The sequence below is a fragment of the Coregonus clupeaformis genome, chromosome 19, assembly GCF_020615455.1.
Source record: "Coregonus clupeaformis isolate EN_2021a chromosome 19, ASM2061545v1, whole genome shotgun sequence".
Classification (NCBI taxonomy): domain Eukaryota; kingdom Metazoa; phylum Chordata; class Actinopteri; order Salmoniformes; family Salmonidae; genus Coregonus; species Coregonus clupeaformis.
The window spans coordinates 20,241,178-20,260,854 of NC_059210.1; the positions used below are offsets into that span (position 1 = coordinate 20,241,178).

General features: G+C 41.7%; 1 protein-coding gene across 1 annotated transcript in view; it reads right to left on the reverse strand.

The window, feature by feature from the left end:
- Positions 1–13,315: 13,315 nt before the first annotated feature.
- Positions 13,316–19,677, reverse strand: part of peak1 (pseudopodium-enriched atypical kinase 1) — a 45,460-nt gene continuing 39,098 nt past the window's right edge. The window contains exon 4 of the mRNA XM_041837647.2: positions 13,316–18,155. Coding sequence (XP_041693581.2) covers positions 16,815–18,155 — 1,341 coding nt within the window. The 3' untranslated portion in view covers positions 13,316–16,814. The remainder of the gene's footprint in view (positions 18,156–19,677) is intronic.

A 19,677-nucleotide genomic window follows, 5' to 3' on the forward strand; every position in this document is an offset into this window, starting at 1 on the left:
ACAGACGATAGCCCTATTTGGTAAAAGACCAAGTCCATATTATGGCAAGAACAGCTCAAATAAGCAAAGAGAAACAACAGTCCATCATTACTTTAAGACATGAAGGTCAGTCAATACGGAAAATGTCAAGAACTTTGAGAGTTTCTTCAAGTGCAGTCACAAAAACCATCAAGCGCTATGATGAAACAGTCACAGACACATCTCAACATCAACTGTTCAGAGGAGACTGTGTGAATCAGTCCTTCATGGTTGAATTGATGCAAAGAAATCACTACTAAAGGACACCAATAAGAAGAAGAGACTTGCTTGGGCCAAGAAACACGAGCAATTGACATTAGACCAGTGGAAATTTGTGCTCTGGTCTGGAGTCCAAATTGGAGATTTTTGGTTCCAACCGCCGTGTCTTTGTGAAATTCGGTGTGGGTGAACGGATGATCTCCGCATGTGTATTTTCTACCGTAAATCATGGAGGAGGAGGTGTTATGGTGTTGCGGTGCTTTGCTGGTGACTCAGTCTGTGATTTATTTAGAATTCAAGGCATACTTAACCAGCATGGCTACCACAGCATTCTGCAGCGATACGCCATCCCATCTGGTTTGGGCTTAGTGGGACTATCATTTGTTTTTCAACAGGACAATGACCCAACACACCTCCAGGCTGTGTAAGGGCTATCTTACCAAGAAGGAGAGTGATGGAGTGCTGCATCAGATGACCTGGCCTCCACAATCCCCCGACTTCAACCCAATTGAGATGGTTTGGGATGAGTCAGACCGCAGAGTGAAGAAAAAGCAGCCAACAAGTGCTCAGCATATGTGGGAACTCCTTCAAGACTGTTGGAAAAGCATTCCAGGTGAAGCTGGTTGAGAGAATGCCAAGTGTGAGCAAAGCTGTCATCAAGGCAAAGGGTGGCTATATGAAGAATCTCAAATATAAGATATATTTGTTTAACACTTTTTTCGTTACTACATGATTCTATATGTGTTATTTCATAGTTTTGATGTCTTCGCTATTATTCTACAATGTAGAAAATAGTCAAAATAAAGAAAAACCCTGGAATGAGTAGGTGTGTCCAAACTTTTGACTGGTACTATATATATATATATATATATATAACAGCCATAAGTCAATAATAACACATTTCCATAGTTGAGCAAATATCTATAGTTCACCCAACATAAAATGTGTAGTTCAGCTGATGACAATCTTACAAAAGTTGACTCAATTAAAATAAAATCAAGACATTCAGCTACAACAGGATTTCTAGTTGTAGTTTACTCAAATTTGGCAAATGTGTTGAGACAACTCAGGAATGTATGTAAGCAGAATTTTTGGCTCTCATTCTGTGAGCGAGTCTTCCTTTTATCCGCTCATGGTAAAGCTGACTGACTATAGATACTGTACACAGTTCAACATCCCTTCTCCATACGAAGACTTGCCCTATGTTCCATAGTAGGCTTACTTTCTTAGCCTGGAAAGCCTCGTCAGATGGAAGGCTATGTTGAAGACTACGGTTCAGAGGAGGGTTTTCCAGTTACTACTGCCTAATCATCTGCAAATAGCAGACTTTCTTGTTATTAGTTATTGCAGTACTAAATAATTTCTTAATAAATAACAGGCAAATACCAGGGGCTGAATCAAGTGTCTCAGAGTAGAAGTGCTGATTCAGGAACAGTTTTGCCTTTTAGATCACAAATAATAAGATTACTTGGACAGTGGGGGACCTGATCCTAGATCAGCAGTCCTACTCTGAGACGCTTGATACGGCCCCCGAGATCTGAACAGAACTTTACAACAAAGTGTTCAGAATAAAAGCCATGAGAATATTGAAATAATGGGCTTCGACATCATGAATGGAAAGCTTATCCCCAACTAAAACATGATGACGTCAGGTCAAATTCACTTCTCCCTCAACATGTTTTTTAAAATGCCTTTTCAGCTCCTATGTAACCATGATGGGAATTTATGCACCTCCAAAAAAAACCCCACAAAGAATAAAAATATCACCACTTTTGTGAATTCAGAGTTCTTAGTCACTTCTCGTCAAGCAGTAGAAACAAACCTCTATCTGGAGGATAGACTCTGGGGGCGAGGTGCAGTTCACACAGTTCTCTTCCCTCTCATATTTTATTGATTATCTGCCGTGCTATTACACAACGGACGGTTATGCAACTCAGCAATAACCTCCACGATAACACTGAGCTGGCATTATGAAATCCAGGTATGAAACAATAGTCACATTCACCACTCGCAACTGTAACTGGATGATATATTTAACACTTCTTTATCCTCAATTACATTTTGTCTAGAGCAGATCAAGAGTCTTTCATCATAAATGTAATTTCTGAGGGACAGGCACACGAAAAAGCGTTATTATGACACAACAGTCATTACAGTGTGCTAGAGACTGTATGAACTATTGCATCATAATAATGCTTGTCCATCAACCAGCTTCCAGTACTGATGACGCATCAGTCACCAACATTCATTTCATCCAATGGGCTCCGTTGTCATATTTGTCTCCATCTTGTGGTCAATGCTGAGTAAATATGAATATCCAGTAATGTACTGTACAGTATGTCGTACTTTAAATTAAAATGTTAAACTGTCCAGTGAAAAAAGCACTTTTAAAAGTTTCTATTCACTTAATTAAAAAAAAAAAAAGTTAGGGGGTAGATCAGCTTTAATATTGCAGATAGATTGTAGCTTCCATCAATGTAATTATCTGCATCACTTCCAATCCCCCATATATGTTTTTGCAAATATATACAGAACCAGTCAAATGTTTGGACACACCTACTCATTCAAGGGTTTTTCTTTATTTTTACTATTTTCTACATTGTAGAATAATTGTGAAGACATCGAAACTATGAAATAACACATATGGAATCATGTAGTAACCAAAAAAGTGTTTACTTTAGATTCTTCAAATAGCCACCCTTTTTATGAACATTGCTGAAAAACAAGGCCAAATGAGGAAGTGCAAACGGCCTTTAAGGTTTGGGATTGGGAAAAACAAAGAAAGAGTGTCTACCAGTGGGATTGAACAAACAACCTTTACGTCCTTCCGCCACCCCCCGTCCACAACACCCTAGCAAAACCCAAGCCTACTTGATGGTAGTAGCGCTCACTGTTGCCCCTAGTGGACATTTTTGAAGGCATTGCCCAACGTCCTCAGGACATGGAAAGATGTCAACTTTCAAAGTCAATCTTAAGTGTTCTGCCTGGTCCTCAGCTCACACACAACTCACCGTACACTGTGTGTGTGTTTAGCTGGTTGTAATACCAGGGCTTTGGCTCCAGCTGCCAGTGTCTTTACACTCATCTGTGCTTTTCCATTCTTCTGATGAGAAGCCCTTTCACTGACATGGAAGATTATTGAGTGTGTTTGATTGTGTGTGTGTTTATGTGCAAATGTGTGTGTGTGTCATAGTGTATACACTTACACTACCAGTCAAAGGTTTTGGACAGACCTACTCATTCAAGGGTGTTTCTTTATTTTTTTACATTGTAGAATAATAGTGAAGACATCAAAACGATGAAATAACACATATGGAATCATGTAGTAACCAAAACAGTGTTAAACAAATCAAAATATATTTTATATTTGAGATTCTTCAAATAGCCACCCTTTGCCTTGATGACAGTTTTGCACACTCTTGGCATTCTTTCAACCAGCTTCACCTGTAATGCTTTTCGAACTGTCTTGAAGGAGTTCCCACATATGCTGAGCACTTGTTGGCTACTTTTCCTTCACTCTGCCATCCGACTCATTCCAAACCATCTCAATTGGGTTGAGGTCGGGGGATTGTGGAGGCCAGGTCATCTGATGCAGCACTCCATCAATCAATCAATCAATCAATTTTATTTTATATAGCCCTTCTTACATCAGCTAATATCTCGAAGTGCTGTACAGAAACCCAGCCTAAAACCCCAAACAGCTAATAATGCAGGTGTAGAAGCACGGTGGCTAGGAAAAACTCCCTAGAAAGGCAAAACCTAGGAAGAAACCTAGAGAGGAACCAGGCTATGAGGGGTGGCCAGTCCTCTTCTGGCTGTGCCGGGTGGAGATTATAACAGAACCATGCCAAGATGTTCAAAAATGTTCATAAGTGACAAGCATGGTCAAATAATAATCAGGAATAAATCTCAGTTGGCTTTTCATAGCCGATCATTAGAGTTTAAAACAGCAGGTCTGGGACAGGTAGGGGTTCCATAACCGCAGGCAGAACAGTTTAAACTGGAATAGCAGCAAGGCCAGGCGGACTGGGGACAGCAAGGAGTCACCACGGCCGGTAGTCCCGACGTATGGTCCTAGGGCTCAGGTCTCTCAGTTGGCTTTTCATAGCCGATCATTTAGAGTTGAAAACAGCAGGTCTGGGACAGGTAGGGGTTTCGTAGCCGCAGGCAGAACAGTTGAAACTGGAATAGCAGCAAGGCCAGGCGGACTGGGGACAGCAAGGTGTCATCATGCCCGGTAGTCCTGACGTATGGTCCTAGGGCTCAGGTTCTCAGAGAGAAAGAGAGAACGAGAGAATTAGAGAGAGCATACTTAAATTCACACAGGACACTGGATAAGACAGGAGAAGTACTCCAGGTATAACCAACTAACCCCAGCCCCCCGACACATAAACTACTGCAGCATAAATACTGGAGGCTGAGACAGGAGCGGTCCGGAGACACTGTGGCCCCATCACTCTCCTTCTTGGTAAAATAACCCTTACACAGCCTGGAGGTGTGTTAGGTCATTGTCCTGTTGAAAAACAAATGATACTCCCGCAAAGCCCAAACCAGATGGGATGGCGTATCGCTGCAGAATGCTGTGGTAGCCATGCTGGTTAAGTATGCCTTGAATTCTAAATAAATCACAGACAGTTTCACCAGCAAAGCACCACCACACCATAACACCTCCTCCTCCATGCTTTACGTTGGGAAATACACATGTGGAGATCATCCGTTGACCCACACCGCGTCTCACAAAGCCACTGCAGTTGGAACTACAAATCTCCAATTTCGACTCCAGACCAAAGGACACATTTCCACCGGTCTAATGTCCATTGCTTGTGTTTCTTGGCCCAAGCAGGTCTCTTCTTATTATTGGTGTCCTTTAGTAGTGGTTTCTTTGCAGCAATTCGACCATGAAGGCCTGATTCACACAGTCCCCTCTGAACAGTTGATGTTGAGATGTGTCTGTGACTTGAACTCTGTGAAGCTTTTATTTGGGCTGCAATTCCTGAGGCTCGTACAGTGGCTTGCGAAAGTATTCACCCCCCTTGGCATTTTTCCTATTTTGTTGCCTTACAACCTGGAATTAAAATACATTTTTGGGGGGTTTGTATCATTTGATTTACACAACATGCCTACCACTTTGAAGATGCAAAATATTTTTTGTTGTGAAACAAACAAGAAATAAGACAAAAAAATTGAAAACTTGAGCGCGCATAACTATTCACCCCCCAAAAAAAAAAGTATATACTTTGTAGAGCCACCTTTTGCAGCAATTACAGCTGCAATTCTCTTGGGGTATGTCTCTATAAGCTTGGCACATCTAGCCACAGGGATTTTTGCCCATTCTTCAAGGCAAAACTGCTCCAGCTCCTTCAAGTTGGATGGGTTCCGCTGGTGTACAGCAATCTTTAAGTCATACCACAGATTCTCAATTGGATTGAGGTTTGGGCTTTGACTAGGCCATTCCAAGACATTTAAATGTTTCCCCTTAAACCACTTGTTGCTTTAGCAGTATGCTTAGGGTCATTGTCCTGCTGGAAGGTGAACCTCCGTCCCAGTCTCAAATCTCTGGAAGACAAACAGGTTTTCCTCAAGAATTTCCCTGTATTTAGCGCCATCCATCATTCCTTCAATTCTGACCAGTTTACCAGTCCCTGCCGATGAAAAACGGGATGGTGTTCTCGGGGTGATGAGAGGTGTTGGGTTTGCGCCAGACATAGTGTTTTCCTTGATGACCAAAAAGCTAAATTGTAGTCTCATCTGACCAGAGTACCTTCTTCCATATGTTTGGGGAGTCTCCCACATGGCTTTTGGCGAACACCAAACGTGTTTGCTTATTTATTTATTTAAGCAATGGCTTTTTTCTGGCCACTCTTCCGTAAAGCCCAGCTCCGTGGTGTACGGCTTAAAGTGGTCCTATGGACAGATACTCCAATCTCCGCTGTGGCGCTTTGCAGCTCCTTCAGGGTTATCTTTGGTCTCTTTGTTGCCTCTCTGATTAATGCCCTCCTTGCCTGGTCTGTGAGTTTTGGTGGGCGGCCCTCTCTTGACAGGTTTGTTGTGGTGCCATATTCTTTCAATTTTTTAATAATGGATTTAATGGTGCTCCGTGGGATGTTCAAAGTTTCGGATATTTTTTTATAACCCAACCCTGATCTGTACTTCTCCACAACTTCGTCCCTGACCTGTTTGGAGAGCTCTTTGGTCTTCATGGTGCCACTTGCTTAGTGGTGTTGCAGACTCTGGGGCCTTTCAGAACAGGTGTATATATACTGCGATCATGTGACACTTAGATTGCACACAGGTGGACTTTATTTAACTAATTATGTGACTTCTGAAGGTAATTGGTTGCACCAGATCTTATTTAGGGGCTTCATAGCAAAGTGGGCGAATACATATGCACGCACCACTTTTCCATTATTATTTTTTTAGAATTTTTTTAAACAAGTTATTATTTTCATTTCACTTTACAAATTTGGACTATTTTGTGTATGTCCATTACATGAAATCCAAATAAAAATCAATTTAAATTACAGGTTGTAATGCAACAAAATAGGGAAAATGTCAAGGGGGATGAATACTTTTGCAAGGCACTGTAACTCTAATGAACTTATCCTCTGCAGCAGAGTTAACTCTGGGTCTTCCATTCCTGTGGCGGTCCTCATGAGAGCCAGTTTCATCATAGCGCTTGATTGTTTGAGTGAGAGGTCTAATGCTTTAATATTTAATTCATATTCATTATATAAATAGGCCTGTTTAATTTTGTCTGGCTTGCCGTTCCAAATAAAATGGAATATTTCTTGCTCATATAATTTAATAAACTGTTCGCTTGGTGTATATAAGCAAATAGGTAAACTGGGATATTACTAAAGAGTTAATCAGGGTGATTTTTCCACAAATAGGCAGGTATTTACCTTTCCATGGTAGCAAGATCTTAACTTTCTATTAAAATGTATTGAGTGAGATTTATTTATTTCTGGATATGTATACCGAGGTTATCCACATCACCATCAGACTATCGTATTGGTAAACTACATGGTAATGTAAAATGTGTAATTTTTAGGGATCCAATACGGCTGTGGAAAGATCCAAGTTGTGGATTTAAGAGAAAACATGAATCATCAGCGTACAATGACACCTTTGTATTTAAGCCCTGGATTTCTAACCCCTTAATATTATTGTTGGATCTGATTTTAATAGCTAACATTTCGATGGCCATATCTCCAATGTATCGTCCATGTAAAACCTGTCTGATTAGGATGAATAATGTCCGACAATACCTTTTTAATTCTATGCGCTATACATTTTGCTAGAGTTTTTGCATCACAACACTGAAATGTAAGGGGCCTCCAATTTTTTTTAATGGACTGGATCTTTATATTTACCACTTGTATCCTGTTTCAGTAATAATTAAATCAGACCTTCTTGTTGAGTGTCTGATAATCTACCATTTACATAGGAGTTGTTAAAACATGCTAATAACGGTCCTCTGAGTATATCAAAAAAGGTTTGGTATACCTCAACTGGTATGCCATCCAGCCCTGGAGTTTTCCTGTACTTAAAGGCTTTAATTGCATCAAGAAGTTCCTTCGCTGTAATTTGTCCTTTACATTAGTCTTTCTGTACGGCTGTTAATTTTACATTATCAATAGAAAAAAAATCCATACAATTAGCTTTGGTTAGAGGAGATGGAGGAGACTGAAACGAAAACATATGCTTAAAGTACTTTGCTTCCTCCTTCAAAATATAATTTGGTGAATCATGGGTGACTCCGTCATTTGTAACCAGTTTCAGTAAATTCTTTTTGGTAGCATTTCTATGTTGTTTGGTGCATTTTTCCCCATATTCCATCCAGTTTGCTTAATTTTTTATAATTTATTACACTTGATCTTTCTTGAATAAGTTCCTCCATTTCTTTTTGTTTTTCCTCTAACTTATTCTGAGCCTCTATGGTACAGTTTGTATTGCTATCTATCTGTTCTGTTAGACCTTCTATTTCCTTTGTTAGTATGGACTCTTTTGACCTAAATTGCTTTTGTTTTCGAGATGAGTACTGAATTGCATGGCCTCTAAAGGCACATTTAAAAGTGTCCCATACAATAAGGGGATTTGCTGTACCTATGTTATGTCGGAAAAATGCAGTTATAAATTCCTCTGTCCTAGTTAAAAACAAGTTATCATCCAATAGGCTTTGATACAATTTCCAACATCCTCGCCCACGTGTAAATTCAGTAAGAGTAATGCATATGCCTATTATCTGATGGTCCGACCGCATTCTGTCCCCTATCAACACTTTTTAAAACTTTTGGTGCCAAAGAGAATGACATAAGAAAGAAGTCAAGACAACTAGCTTGATTGAGCCTCCGCCATGTATATCTCACTAGGTCAGGATATTTAACCTCTACGGGATCGGTGTCCCGTATACTGGACGGTTGAGCTAACATGCGCTAATATGATTAGCATGACTGTTGTAAGTAAAAGCAAATTTTCCAGGACATAGACATGTCTTATATGGGCAGAAAGCTTAAATTATTTTTTATCTAACTGCACTGTCCAATTTACAGTAGCTATTATAGTGAAAAAATACAATGCTATTGTTTGAGGAGAGTGCACAACAACAACAAAAAACATATCACGGCAACTGGTTTGATACATTCACCTCTAAAGGTAAATAATGTACTTATATTCAGTAATCTTGCTCTGATTTGTCATCCTAAGGGTCCCAGAGATAAAATGTAGCACAGTTTAGTTTGATAAAATCAGTTTTTATATTCAAATATAGGAACTGCGTTCTACAGTTTGAACCCCTGCTGTCTCTGGCTCCACACCCACCCCGCCCGGCCATCTAGGTGTGTGAAAATTAGTGTATAAGCTAATGATCCATCATGTATGACATTCCTGGGAGTGTGTAAACTTACATTTTGTATTACCATATAATTTTTGTTTGTTCTCTATAGTTATGTACTTAAAAATGTATCAATTGACCAATTCGGCACATTTGGGCAGACTTGATACAAAATAGTCCAGTATTGCAACGCTTCACTGGATCAATCTGAAACTTTGCACACACACTACTGCCATCTATTGGCCTTTTGCATTTCAAAGAAATAGTTTTAAATAAAATGTTTTTTAGTTTGTATTATCTTTTACCAGATCTAATGTATTATATTCTCCTACATTAATTTCACATTTCCACAAACTTCCAAAAAAGTGTTTCCTTTCAAATGGTATCAAGAATAAGCATATCCTTGCTTCAGGTCCTGAGCTACAGGCAGTTAGATTTGGGTATGTCATTTTAGGAGAAAATTGAAAGGGTCAGATCCTTAAGAGGTTAAGCCTCCATATATCCACTAGTTCCAGTATATGCATGACATTCATGATTTCCTTAAGAGCATGAGGGTGATAGTTTGTAGTGTGATTTCCTTTACGGTCCATTGAGGTATTTATAACAGTATTATAATCTCCCACCATAATAATATAGTCTTGTATTGCTTGCAGGGTTGATCATTTATTATATATATTTTCAAAGAAGCGTGGATCATCATTATTTGGTCTGTAAAAGTTAATGAGCCACATCTGTTTATGGTCCAATAACATATTTAAAATCATCCATCTACAGTGAGGGAAAAAAGTATTTGATCCCCTGCTGATTTTGTACGTTTGCCCACTGACAAAGAAATGATCAGTCTATAATTTTAATGGTAGGTTTATTTGAACAGTGAGAGACAGAATCACAATAAACAAATCCAGAAAAACGCATGTCAAAAATGTTATAAATTGATTTGCATTTTAATGAGGGAAATAAGTATTTGACCCCCTCTCAATCAGAAAGATTTCTGGCTGCTAGGTGTCTTTTATACAGGTAACGAGCTGAGATTAGGAGCACACTGTTAAAGGGAGTGCTCCTAATCTCAGCTTGTTCCCTGTATAAAAGACACCTGTCCACAGAAGCAATCAATCAATCAGATTCCAAACTCTCCACCATGGCCAAGACCAAAGAGCTCTCCAAGGATGTCAGGGACAATATTGTAGACCTACACAAGGCTGGAATGGGCTACAAGACCATCGCCAAGCAGCTTGGTAAGAAGGTGACAACAGTTGGTGCGATTATTCGCAAATGGAAGAAACACAAAAGAACTGTCAATCTCCCTCGGCCTGGGGCTCCATGCAAGATCTCACCTCGTGGAGTTGCAATGATCATAAGAACGGTGAGGAATCAGCACAGAACTACACGGGAGGATCTTGTCAATGATCTCAAGGCAGCTGGGACCATAGTCACCAAGAAAACAATTGGTAACACACTACGCCGTGAAGGACTGAAATCCTGCAGCGCCCGCAAGGTCCCCCTGCTCAAGAAAGCACATATACAGGCCCGTCTGAAGTTTGCCAATGAACATCTGAATGATTCAGAGGAGAACTGGGTGAAAGTGTTGTGGTCAGATGAGACCAAAATGGAGCTCTTTGGCATCAACTCAACTCGCCGTGTTTGGAGGAGGAGGAATGCTGCCTATGACCCCAAGAACACCATCCCCACCGTCAAACATGGAGGTAGAAACATTATGCTTTGGGGGTGTTTTTCTGCTATGGGGACAGGACAACTTCACAGCATCAAAGGGACGATGGACGGGGCCATGTACCGTCAAATCTTGGGTGAGAACCTCCTTCCCTCAGCCAGGTCATTGAAAATGGGTCGTGGATGGGTATTCCAGCATGACAATGACCCAAAACACATGGTCAAGGCAACAAAGGAGTGGCTCAAGAAGAAGCACATTAAGGTCCTGGAGAGGCCTAGCCAGTCTCCAGACCTTAATCCCATAGAAAATCTGTGGAGGGAGCTGAAGGTTCGAGTTGCCAAACGTCAGCCTCGAAACCTTGATGACTTGGAGAAGATCTGCAAAGAGGAGTGAAACAAAATCCCTCCTGAGATGTGTGCAAACCTGGTGGCCAACTACAAGAAACGTCTGACCTCTGTGATTGCCAACAAGGGTTTTGCCACCAAGTACTAAGTCATGTTTTGCAGAGGGGTCAAATGCTTATTTCCCTCATTAAAATGCAAATCAATTTATAACATTTTTTACATGCGTTTTTCTGGATTTTTTTGTTGTTATTCTGTCTCTCACTGTTCAAATAAACCTACCATTAAATGTATAGACTGATCATGTCTTTGTCAGTGGGCAAATGTATAAAATCAGCAGGGGATCAAATACTTTTTTCCCTCACTGTATATTTTCCTTTATTACTTTCTAACCCTACCACCCCTCCCCTAATTGGAGTAAACTTGTGAACAACAACGCTTAGGCCTCTACTTCCAGTTTATACATACTATATTCATTTTATTTTATCTCTCCCATCTATTTCTGATGTCCATCCGGTTTGATTTCTATTTGCCATATCTTTCAAACTGTGCTCTTTGACAAAAGTTCTTAACCTATAACCTATATACTTTTTACGGACACAGTATGTGTTACATTAGTTATCTTGTTGTTATTAGTTGTTATTAGTCCCAACCTTCAGCTCCATTCAACCCCTCCCACCTATCTCTTAACACCATCCATATTGGATTGATATTTGCCATATATTTTTCAACTGTGCTTTGATGTTTCACAAAAGTTCTGAACCTTTCTATTCACACTTTTAAAAGTTCCTATTCTCTTAACTCATACCCAAATAATGTTGTCGACTCCTATACTAGTATTTGTGGCCAAAGGATCAATTGGAGAGAAAAAAAACACTTCAAAAACACCACCTCAAACGTTAATCTCAAACAGACCTTTTCAAAAATGCTTGCTATTTCCTCATAAATGATGATTTCATCCTCCTGTAGAGGATGAGCTGGCCAATCAGCTGTCTACTCACATTAATATTTGTAATGACCGGTATACGCCCACACCATTCTGTTGTTGGGGTACGCCCACAACATTCCAACACAGACAAGCTGCTTTTTAACATTCTTAAAGACATGCTCCCGAACTTTGGCGACTACTAAGTCTTTTTTCAACATTCCACTTTGGGCTGGATGTGTCAATGTGTAGTTCATATATGCATAATCTATGAGCAGAATGATTGTCTTACCTCAATTAGCCACGAAATCCATAGTTTGAAAGGTGTGCTGTGCCATTTTCCCTACATTTTCCCCCACGTGGGCCTGCCCCCCTGGTAATTTGAGTTCTAGCCAATGAGCTTCAGCCCATCACCATTTGAGTGACAGCTAGTAAGATGCACACACTGCAGAGCGCCAGCGAGAGCAATGACATGGTGCATATTTCTGCACATATGTGACGTAGTACGCAATTTTCAGCAACCACTTTTGGCTTCTACACACTACTTTCAGAACTACTGGCTAAAAAGTATACAAAAGTACCGGAGAATTACTTGAATTACAATTTTTTGGAAGGAAAACTATTTCACTCATATATTTTATAAAAATCTGGAAACACTGGAGAGTCACTTTAAGTATTACATGCTATTTTAATATTTATAGGTCTTACATTTACATTAGAGTCCTGAAATCAGACTTGGGAATAAAAACTAAATATTGAGCTAGAAAGTCTGACAGGGATGCCGTCGATTCCATTTTAACTTGATCACCATTTGATCATTGGAGTTGCTTGTTGTTTTCAGTCAAATTTTAAATGATTCTCCCCATTTCTGATGTTTCCATCATGATGACCAACATATCCAAATGCCAAAAGCGTCTTGAAGCTCTGTACATACCTTTCACTTATATGAGATTGACAATTAACAAGCATTCAACTCACGCAGATGAACTGATAAAACCACAGTTGCTCAATTCTCTAGTGGCTTCTCCCCAGTGTGTCATCTCCTTCATTTGCCCCGATAATCTGAAAGCATAGAAGACATGAAAGCAACCTAGTGGATAACTACAAGGTATTTGCTTTCTCCGGTCCTGCTTTGTCACATCAGTGCAAATAAAGGAAAGGAGTCAAGGGGAGGATCCTAACTCATAAGGAAGCCAACTAGACTATCGAGATGCAGCCCTTGTATTAGTCAGTTGTTACACTTTATCATCACAAGAGGGACATGCAAACGGATGAGACGGATTGGCAATAATGGGATCTCACACACAATGTATATAAAAACATACATTTATTGTTGTGTTAATATCAGTTAACTTGATCAACAATAAAATGGCAATAGGCCAAGAGATATACACATATATAGAAAGCCAAGAGAGCTTACTTTTTATGTTCAGTGGCGATTAAAATGCAATGATAAAAAACTGCAAAACTCACTGTTGGCAACACTATCCATGAACAATGCGTTTTTAATGGTGTTTGTTATTCATTCAAAAACCCTCCTCCCAACTGGCTGTTAAAGTAGTTTAACTATCATTTACAAGAGGGGAAAATACTGTACATGAATCTGTATGCAAACACTCTTTTTCCCAAAGGTGAGAACACTATAGTTTTACAATAACATTCTTCTGGACAGAAAAACCAATTCACCAGTTTTCTCCCAAAACAAATGAGACAAAAAAGTAAAGCTTTTCCTTTTAAACTGATGCATGGTATCTTGTCTGTCGTGGCAGACTGATAGCGGTGCACTGTAAATTCTGTAAATAGTGTGGATTTAAGATTACATTAGATTAGATAATATAAATGTTCACTCTCTAGATACAAGGACAGCCACCAGTGCAGTCCACATGCATTCCTCAGTATATTAACCAATACAGCGACCTGGACTCTTTGACCTGGAGTCACCTATAGGGCTGCATTCGATGTCCTTGACATCACATCTGACCCTATATCTAAATACACAGGATCCCTTCCTCACAGTAGTTCCCAGCAGTTCTCCCCCACTGACCTAACTAGTGAGTGGCTGGCTGCTATGTCATGTTATTCATTTGGATATAGAAAGGAAACCATGGCAGGGTTTGGCCATTTTTCTCACAAGATGCTGTTAGATGAGTAGAGGTGAATAAGTACAACAGTTAAATACTTACTAAGAGAAACCAAACCTGCATGGACACGTACAGGATGATGAGACATTACAAGAGGAATCCCAAATATGTGTTTCAGAGTCATACACCTGTTATGTTTGGAAATCAAATAGTCTGTTGTGCAATGTGTGTAGTAAACCCCAGAAATATACTATGCCGGAGGCCATTGCCCAATTGTGGATATATAAATCTAGAAGGTTACAGAAAAGAAATATCAGGGTACTCTGCTGAGTATTTGTGTCAAGGTATCAACATAACCAATGTATAATTTTACATTATACAATCCCTATTATAGGAATCTGCTGTGTCGAACTAGCACTGCTAGAGACGTCAACCTGTGAGTCCAAAGTATGTGTGATCTGCCGAAATCTCTCATTTTGTTAAATCACAAAAGCACACCAACAGTCTCTATTGTCTTTAGTAGGCCCCCTAACTGATAGAAGCAAAGCCAATGTAAGCCATGTATTTCAGTTGCATTGATTCCAGGCAGACAGACACAGGCCATAAAGCCAAAGCTCATTCGTTAGCCTATAATGGACCACAAGCTGACTGTGTGCAGTGGTAACACCAATGCTGATGAGGCAGAGGGATGGATATGTATCTGCAACGGTTGTAGTGGGTTCCCATGGCAGCCCATAAAACAGATATATAGTGATGGGACAACAGGCAGATGAATCTCAGTGGTTGGGTGGTGTGGTTAGTATTGATGTGCAGGGAGCAGGGTTTAAGGTAGTGGCCGTTCTCTATTGATCGGGAGCTCTTGTCATGTATAGTGGTTGACTAGCGAAACACCCCAAAATGGAGGCTGAGTGGCTGACAGTCTCTTGAGAATAATAAGTCCAGGTTCATGGGATCCTTTCAGTTCCAACCAAAGTTTCACTCGAGTCCAGGCAGACTCCTACATTCCATGTGCTGCTGCTGAGCAAAACACAGCGTGTTTCTTTCCACGAGGGCTGGAACTAGCCTGGTTAAACCAGACTAAACAGCATTACCAGGCCAGAACTGCTTTTTATTACGACCTGTTCTCCGTTTAGGAGCGCTTGAGTTCAACTGAATGTGCAAACATTGATCATATCACCCAGGCCAGAACCAGTCAATTAGAAACACATAAGCATCTTATATGAACAAATACAATGAAAAATATATATAATTAAAGACTACAAACAAATTAAAAAAATAAAACCCAACAGGCAGTCCCTGAAACATAAAAGTCCCCCTACGCACTGCAATAATGTTGTCCTAGCTCCCAAAATTAGGGTTTGAGACTAAATCCTGCGTTTTCAGCTAAACGTCATCACCAGTTATGTGCCAGAAATAATAATGGAAGCGAGAAAAACTGAAAAGTTGCATACTGTGATAAAAGTAGGCTACGTACATGTTTAAGTACTGTCATTTTCATAGTTAATAATAACATTTTACATTAATTGCACATATCCAAAGTAAAAATAGTGTTTGTCCACGAAACACACAACTAAAACAGACTTCCTAGTATTCAAAGTTCTGGTTTTGCTTAGAAACTAGCAAATTACATTGGGAGTGCTTTCATGTCCAACTACTGTAACTTCTCATCAATGATACTAAGAAGCAACATGGCAGCCTGCATTGATTGCAGACTCATGTACTGTATTTAAGCAGTGGTAAGGACACTTCAAATAACTGTGTTACAATGCATTCACCTTGATGAAGAACTGGAGATGTTTAGACTAGGACTGAACTGAATGAGCTGTAGTATTGGGGCAAGCACGACCACTACACTATACGCGCTGACATTCTATCTTGAAATCCATTCAAAGCTAAACTAACTGCATTATTCAAACTGCTAGTTCAAGGTGACAGATATCTCTAGTTAGGATAGCTCTGATCTGAAGGCTAAATCCCTCTGAATTCCCAATAGGACTCATGTCTGAGACAGTTTTGAGAGGTGGCTACACAAACACACAGAGAACAAGGGGATGTCAGAGCAACTGGAGCCAGCAGAGATTGGCTGGGCTATGTGGTCACTATCACTAGGCCTATATCCAGTCTCAGTGCTGATGTATTATTGTCACATACTATAAACTGAACAACAAACCATGGCAGAGAGGACCTGTTTAATTATTTGCTAATAATGTGAAAGTAGACTGAAGTCTGAGGAGATTGGATTTTCCGATCAGGGCCCATTGAATTGAATGTGGAGATAACCTGTTGCTGTGGCAACTCCAGCTGAGAGCCATTCAAGCATCCTTTGAGGGTTTAAGTTTTTTTCCTACTTGTTCATTGAAGCTCATTGAGATTTTACCAAGCGAGGACTATTCGCCAGTTTGCAGTATCAAATAACTTTTTGTCTCATCCGAGTACTTTATCGTACATTGACGCAGGTTTAATTTTGATAAACACCCACCCCCTACACTTTTTCCCGCCAAAAGAAAATATACACTGATGAAACAACTGAGCACTGCACACGTCATAGTCCACAATAAGGCTAATGATTTATTACAGTTTTTATCATAGATTTTCTGCTCATGGTTTGGTTGCGTTGTTGAAGGGATAGGACAGAGACGAGAAGGGAAGTCTAAGATCTTCAGTTAGCATAGCGATACGAGTGTAGAGAGAATTGAATGAGTAGTGAGTAGCTAGTGAGTAATGGAGCTCAGAGTGGTTGGGAGTGGGTCAGGTGTTGGGATTGGGTTAGGTGCTGCTGAGACTGGGTCAGATGCTGGGACTGTGGGTGTTGCTGCTGTAGGATGCGCACCACTCGGCTGAGTGTGTCTGTGGTCACGAAGGCCAAGTACTTGCAGCACAGCCAATCCTCCAGGCTCACGCCGCAGCCCGTGTCCAGTGAGCGCTCTGCAAACTTGATCATCATCAGCGTCCGCTTCAGGTCCAGCCAGTTCTGGAGGGTGGTCTCTTGCTGGCTGGAGTTGGCGCCTGAAGTGTGGCCACTGGTGTAGCTGAGCGCCTGGAAGAGGTCCTCACGGGGCCCCCAGAGCAGACACTGCAGGCAGGCCCTGGCCTCGGCCATCTGGATCCTTTCCGAGGGGTTGACGGTGAGAAGGAGGCTGGCCAGCTGCTGCAGGCCCTGGGAGTAGAGGGAGCGGGCTGGGAGTGGTGGCAGGTCGGCCCAGGTGTACTCCCTCTCCTTCAGCTCGGGCGTCTCCTCGAAGGGGTTGGGCTGGTGCAGCATCTCGTAGATGAGGATGCCCGTCTGGAACTCGTCGCACTTGCGATACTGCGTCGCTGTGACGATCTCAGGCGCCAGCCGCGACTGGTTGCGCAGCGCGCCAGGGTCCACCACCAAGGGGCTCTTCTGCTTGGCCTGGGAGAAGTTGCTTATGATGAGGCGGGCGGGGCAGGTGGCGTTGGTGGCCGCGTTGGCAGCACCTGCCCCGGAGGTGGCGCTGTTGCTGCTGTTATTGTTGGGCTCGAGCAGGTCCAAGTTCCAGGGGTTGCCCGGGTGGCAGTGCACCAGCAGCAGGTTCTCCAGGCGCAGGTCACAGTGGGTCACGTGGTAGGGCTTCATGTGCTCCAGGCCCGAGCACAGCTGTAACAGCAGCAGGCACACCTGACGTTCGTACAGGTCCGGGTTGCGGGCGTGCCGGACCGCGCCCTCCCGAACGAAGTCAGCAACGGTCTGGAAGGGCACCTCACGGGTGATCACCACCACCCGGCTGCGCAGGCGGCCGGTGGTGCCCATGTGGTGGCCTGGGATCTGGGCCTCCTCGGCTTGCCCGTTCTGCGTGGCATTCGTAGTTTCGACAGTCTCCTTCTTCCTACTTGACTCCTTATCCTCGGTCTCTTTCTGCCCTTCCTCATCATCTTCCTCTTCTTCTTCCTCCTCCTCCTCCTCCTCCCAGGGCAGCAGGCGGGGGGGGACGTCAGCCAGGAAGTGGCCACAGTCCTGCTGGATGTTGAAGTGGAGGGCAAGGCTTTGTCTCACCGCCAGACTGTGGAAAAACTGCTGCTGGGTCGCCTTCACGTTACACCGACAGATCTGGAGAAAGGGAGAGGGAGAGAGAAAAAGGCAGTCAACATCTACAACACTACTAAGATATTCATGTACAGTCGCTAGAGAAAGTTTACACATCTCTTGCACAGTTTTCCATTTTGCTGACTTATAATTTTATCTAAAAAGGGATTATATTAGATTTTTTTCCCCCATCGATCTACACAACCTACTCTACATTTTCAAAATGAAAGAAAAATAATAGAAATTGCATGTCTCCACACCCCTGAGTTAACGCTTGGTGGAAGCACCTTTGGCAGCCATTACAGCTGTGAATAATTTTTAATAAGATTCTACCAACCTTGTACAACTCTTAGGGCAACATACAGTGCATTCGGAAAGTATTCAGACACCTTGACTTTTTAAACATTTTGTTACTTTACAGCCTTATTCTAAAATGGATTAAATAATTGTTCTCCCTCATCAGTCTACACACAATACCCCATAATGAGAAAGCGAAAACAAGTTTATAGAAATGTTTGCAAATGTAATTAAAAAAACAAAGACAAATGTATTTACATCAGTATTCAGACCCTTTGCTATGAGACTCCAAATTGAGCTCAGGTGCATCCTGTTTCCATTGATCATCCTTGATGTTTCTACAACTTGATTGGAGTCCACCTGTGGTAAATTAAATTGATTGGACATGATTTGGAAAGGCACACCTGTCTATATAAGGTCCCACATTTGACAGTGCATGTCAGAGCAAAAACCAAGCCATGAGGTTGAAGGAATTGTCCGTAGAGCTCCGAGACAGGATTGTGTCGAGGCACAGATCTGGGGAAGGGTACCAAAGAATGTCTGCAGCATTGAAGGTTCCCAAGAACACAGTGGCCTCCATCATTCTTAAATAGAAGAAGTTTGGAACCATTTAGCCTAATACTCTTTTACTCAAACCATGTAGGAGGCTCTCGTAAGAATCTGACAGCTCTGTTCTAAAGCCAAATGGCTCTTAGTGATAATTTCCTTCATCGTTAGTTCTACAGTAATCCTCTTTAAGGCCACAGACTCTTTCTAGAGCTGGCTGCCCGTCCAAACTGAGCAATCGGGGGAGAAGGGCCTTGGTCAGGGAGGTGACCAAGAACACGATGGTCACTCTGACAGAGCTCCAGAGTTCCTCTTTGGAGATGGGAAAACCTTCCAGAAGGACAACCATCTCTGCAGCACTCCACCAATCAGGCCTTTATGGTAGAGTGGCCAGATGGAAGCCACTCCTCAGTAAAAGGCATGACAGCCCACTTGGAGTTTGCCAAAAGGCCCCTAAAGGACTCTCAGACCATGGAAAACAAGATTCTCTGGTCTGATGAAACCAAGATTGAACTCTTTGGCCTGAATGCCAAGCGTCACGTCTAGAGGAAACCTGGCACCATCCCTACGGTGAAGCATGGTGGTGGCAGCATCAGGCTGTGGGGATGTTTTTCAGCGGCAGGGACTGGGAGACTAGTCAGGATTGAGGGAAAGATTAATGGTGCAAAGTACTGAGAGATATTTGATGAAAACCTGCTCCAGA